This window comes from Geospiza fortis, unplaced genomic scaffold, assembly GCF_000277835.1.
Source record: "Geospiza fortis unplaced genomic scaffold, GeoFor_1.0 scaffold112, whole genome shotgun sequence".
In the NCBI taxonomy this organism is placed as follows: Eukaryota; Metazoa; Chordata; class Aves; order Passeriformes; family Thraupidae; genus Geospiza; species Geospiza fortis.
The window spans coordinates 9,545,225-9,547,953 of NW_005054298.1; the positions used below are offsets into that span (position 1 = coordinate 9,545,225).

General features: G+C 40.0%; 1 protein-coding gene across 1 annotated transcript in view; it reads left to right on the forward strand.

Moving 5' to 3' along the window:
• The window catches only part of HSPBAP1 (HSPB1 associated protein 1), a 38,471-nt gene that overhangs the window by 15,994 nt on the left and 19,748 nt on the right, over positions 1-2,729 (forward strand). Inside the window, exon 3 of the mRNA XM_031057714.1 lies at positions 1,949-2,133. Coding sequence (XP_030913574.1) covers positions 1,949-2,133 — 185 coding nt within the window. The remainder of the gene's footprint in view (positions 1-1,948; positions 2,134-2,729) is intronic.

Sequence of the window (2,729 nt, forward strand, 5' to 3'; positions counted from 1 at the left end):
AAGAACAGATGTTGGCAACTGTCAGAACCAGACCTTAACTAAGGAGAAGAGCTGCTTCTCTAAAACCCACTTTTTCCTTCTCTCCTTCCCTCCAATTTCCATCTCTGGTATAGGGGAAAGAGGAAGACTGTTATGCCTTCAGGTACCATGTCATCAGACAGAACTGGCAGCCTACTGTAGACTTGCATGGCTTAATCTGCAATTTGTCAATTACAAAACACCCTCAGCTTTAAGTCATTAAGTATTAGCAAACTGGTTAATAATGTTCTTGCTTTCTATTGCTCCTTGCTAACATTTTCACCCTTGTTGCAGCCTACAACCTACAAACCCATCTAAGCAAACTGTCTAGATTGCCCAAATGTGTTTTTTATTACTATTTATTTTTCCATAAGCACCCACACCTTGGTACTGAATAAGGTATAAATCAAACCAAGAACCCTGCCCTGAGGAGATTGTATTCTACAAGATAGTCTTGCCTTTCATAGTTGAATTTTTTTTAAATGAAACTGAGAATGAAATATGCTGTGAGGTAGAAAGAGCATATTTCTTGCCTTTAAAACATTTGCTTCTGAGTTATCTTGGAAAATAGGCAGTGTCCTAAGAGTGTCATGAAGTGAAAAAGTGTCCTGTTTTTTCTCATGAAAGTAATACAGATATTGAGGCACCCTCAGCAGTGCTTGTATCTTCTGTCTAATCTTTCTGTCAGACCACCTTTTAGTAAAATGATAAACATTGCATTAAAACCTGGGTATCGGGAGAGGGACTGCAGCACAGATACGGGATCCAATACAGAGGGTTTTGGTTGTGATTTTGTGACTTGCAAGTGATTTATATGTCTTGTATGCAGTCCTTGGGTAGGGAGCCCATCCACTGACACTTTTAGATAATGATTTGATAGTAGTGGGAAGGAAACCACTACCTATGCTACTACAATGGAAAATAATAGTGATAAAGGTTTGTAAAGCTGCATGAGACTCTGTGAGAACTGCTGCAGTAATGAAATGAAAGTGGTAAAGAACCAAGGGCTGCTGCTGCACAGCAGTGAAAGGATCCCATTTCTGTGCAGCTCTATGCAAGTTACACAAGATTAAATTGCAGCTCTGTCATTGTCATTCATGCAGGCTGCAGTAATTTTTCCCCAGTAGTAGTTATAGTAAAGTAATATTTTTTTTTTAACACTGGATAAGTCTCTTTGAAGATGGCACAATTAGTGGCGGCAGGAAATGAAGATTTCTGATTAACTGCAATAAAAATATCCTGTGATGTGGGTTACCTTACAGGCCTTCCAAGTGACCTGACCTTGAGCTGAAAGGCTGTATCAGTCAGCCTGACCAAAGCATGCTGGGAGTAAAACCCTGCTGGTAAACACTTTCTGTGTCTGCCAAGGAACACTGCAATATGCTTTTGTCAGTCCCAAATGAAAAATAAAGGCACACAGCGTTTTAGATGGATCATTGGCAGCACGCGTGTGGCCCCATACCTCACTTTCTATGCATGACCACACTGGTTTGGTCATTGCTTCAGGGAAAGGGTAAGATGAACATGTCCATCTGCATAAATCTATGGAGACAAAATAAAGGATACAGAAATACTTGATGTGCACATTTGCAACTCACACTTAGGAGGGGAGATGAAGCAAAGCTGTTTAGTGAACTTGGGTGTGCTATTGAGTTACTGTGCTGAAGAACAACACTAACTATTGGTCTGCTTTTGTCTCACAGCAAGTTCAAGGTAACAGCCATTCAATTAAACCTTAATGAAAAAGCAATAGTCTCAGACTTTACTTATGAGTTAGGTCATGAGAACCATTTTATTGACCAGAGTCAAGCTACCTAGTCAGATTTGTATCTGATGTTCCATTTAACCACAGCTGAGAGAACCTGTATTATTTTTACTGGTTCAATGCTCAATGCTCATGTAATATTTGATTTTTCTTTTGTTGCTCTAGTTCCCCAGTTTGAAACCAGTTGTAGCTATGTGGAAGCTACACTTGAGGAGTTTTTGGCGTGGAGTTGTGGGCAGCCTTCTTGTCTCTCTGGACCATTCAGTCGTTACGATTACTCCAAATACTGGGCTTATGCTGACTACAAGTACATTGCCAGGATATTTGAAGACAAGCCAGAAATTTTCCAGGTAAAACATTATCTCTTCCTAGTTGAACCACTGCAAATTATCTAATGTAGCTTCTGAAACCTCTACTGCTATCCTTCTCTGCTCCTTTGGCCACTTATTTTAAAATTCTGAAATAAAAGGTATTAGCTCTCAGGCTAACTGAAATCTGCCAAGTGGCAGCCATCAAAATTTTGGTTCTCCTTATAAATTTAGAAACACCACTCCAAGTGACAAAAAATAATTACCAGCCTGGCATCACTCTCCTTCCCATTTAGGCCAGATCCACCTTACACCCAAATGGTGCCCAAATTAACAGCTCCACTCAGGAGGGAGGATTGATGGCATGTATTTCATTGTAGTAACAAGGCTGTAACATGGCTTTGCTCCATGTTTTGCCTTGTGGCTCATTTTCTTAAGTAGCTCAGCTCCTTTCCTTAATATAATTAGATTAACTGTTTGTGAGGAGGAGAGATTCTGTGGAGGCAATAAAATACAGGAAGTTACCTGTCCATGGAAGTATGCAATTACCATACACAGTAGGACACAGCTACCCAAGGCATTTCCTTTTATTTTCTCTGTGCCTATCTCCTACTTCAATGTCTTGCTTCATCTACATT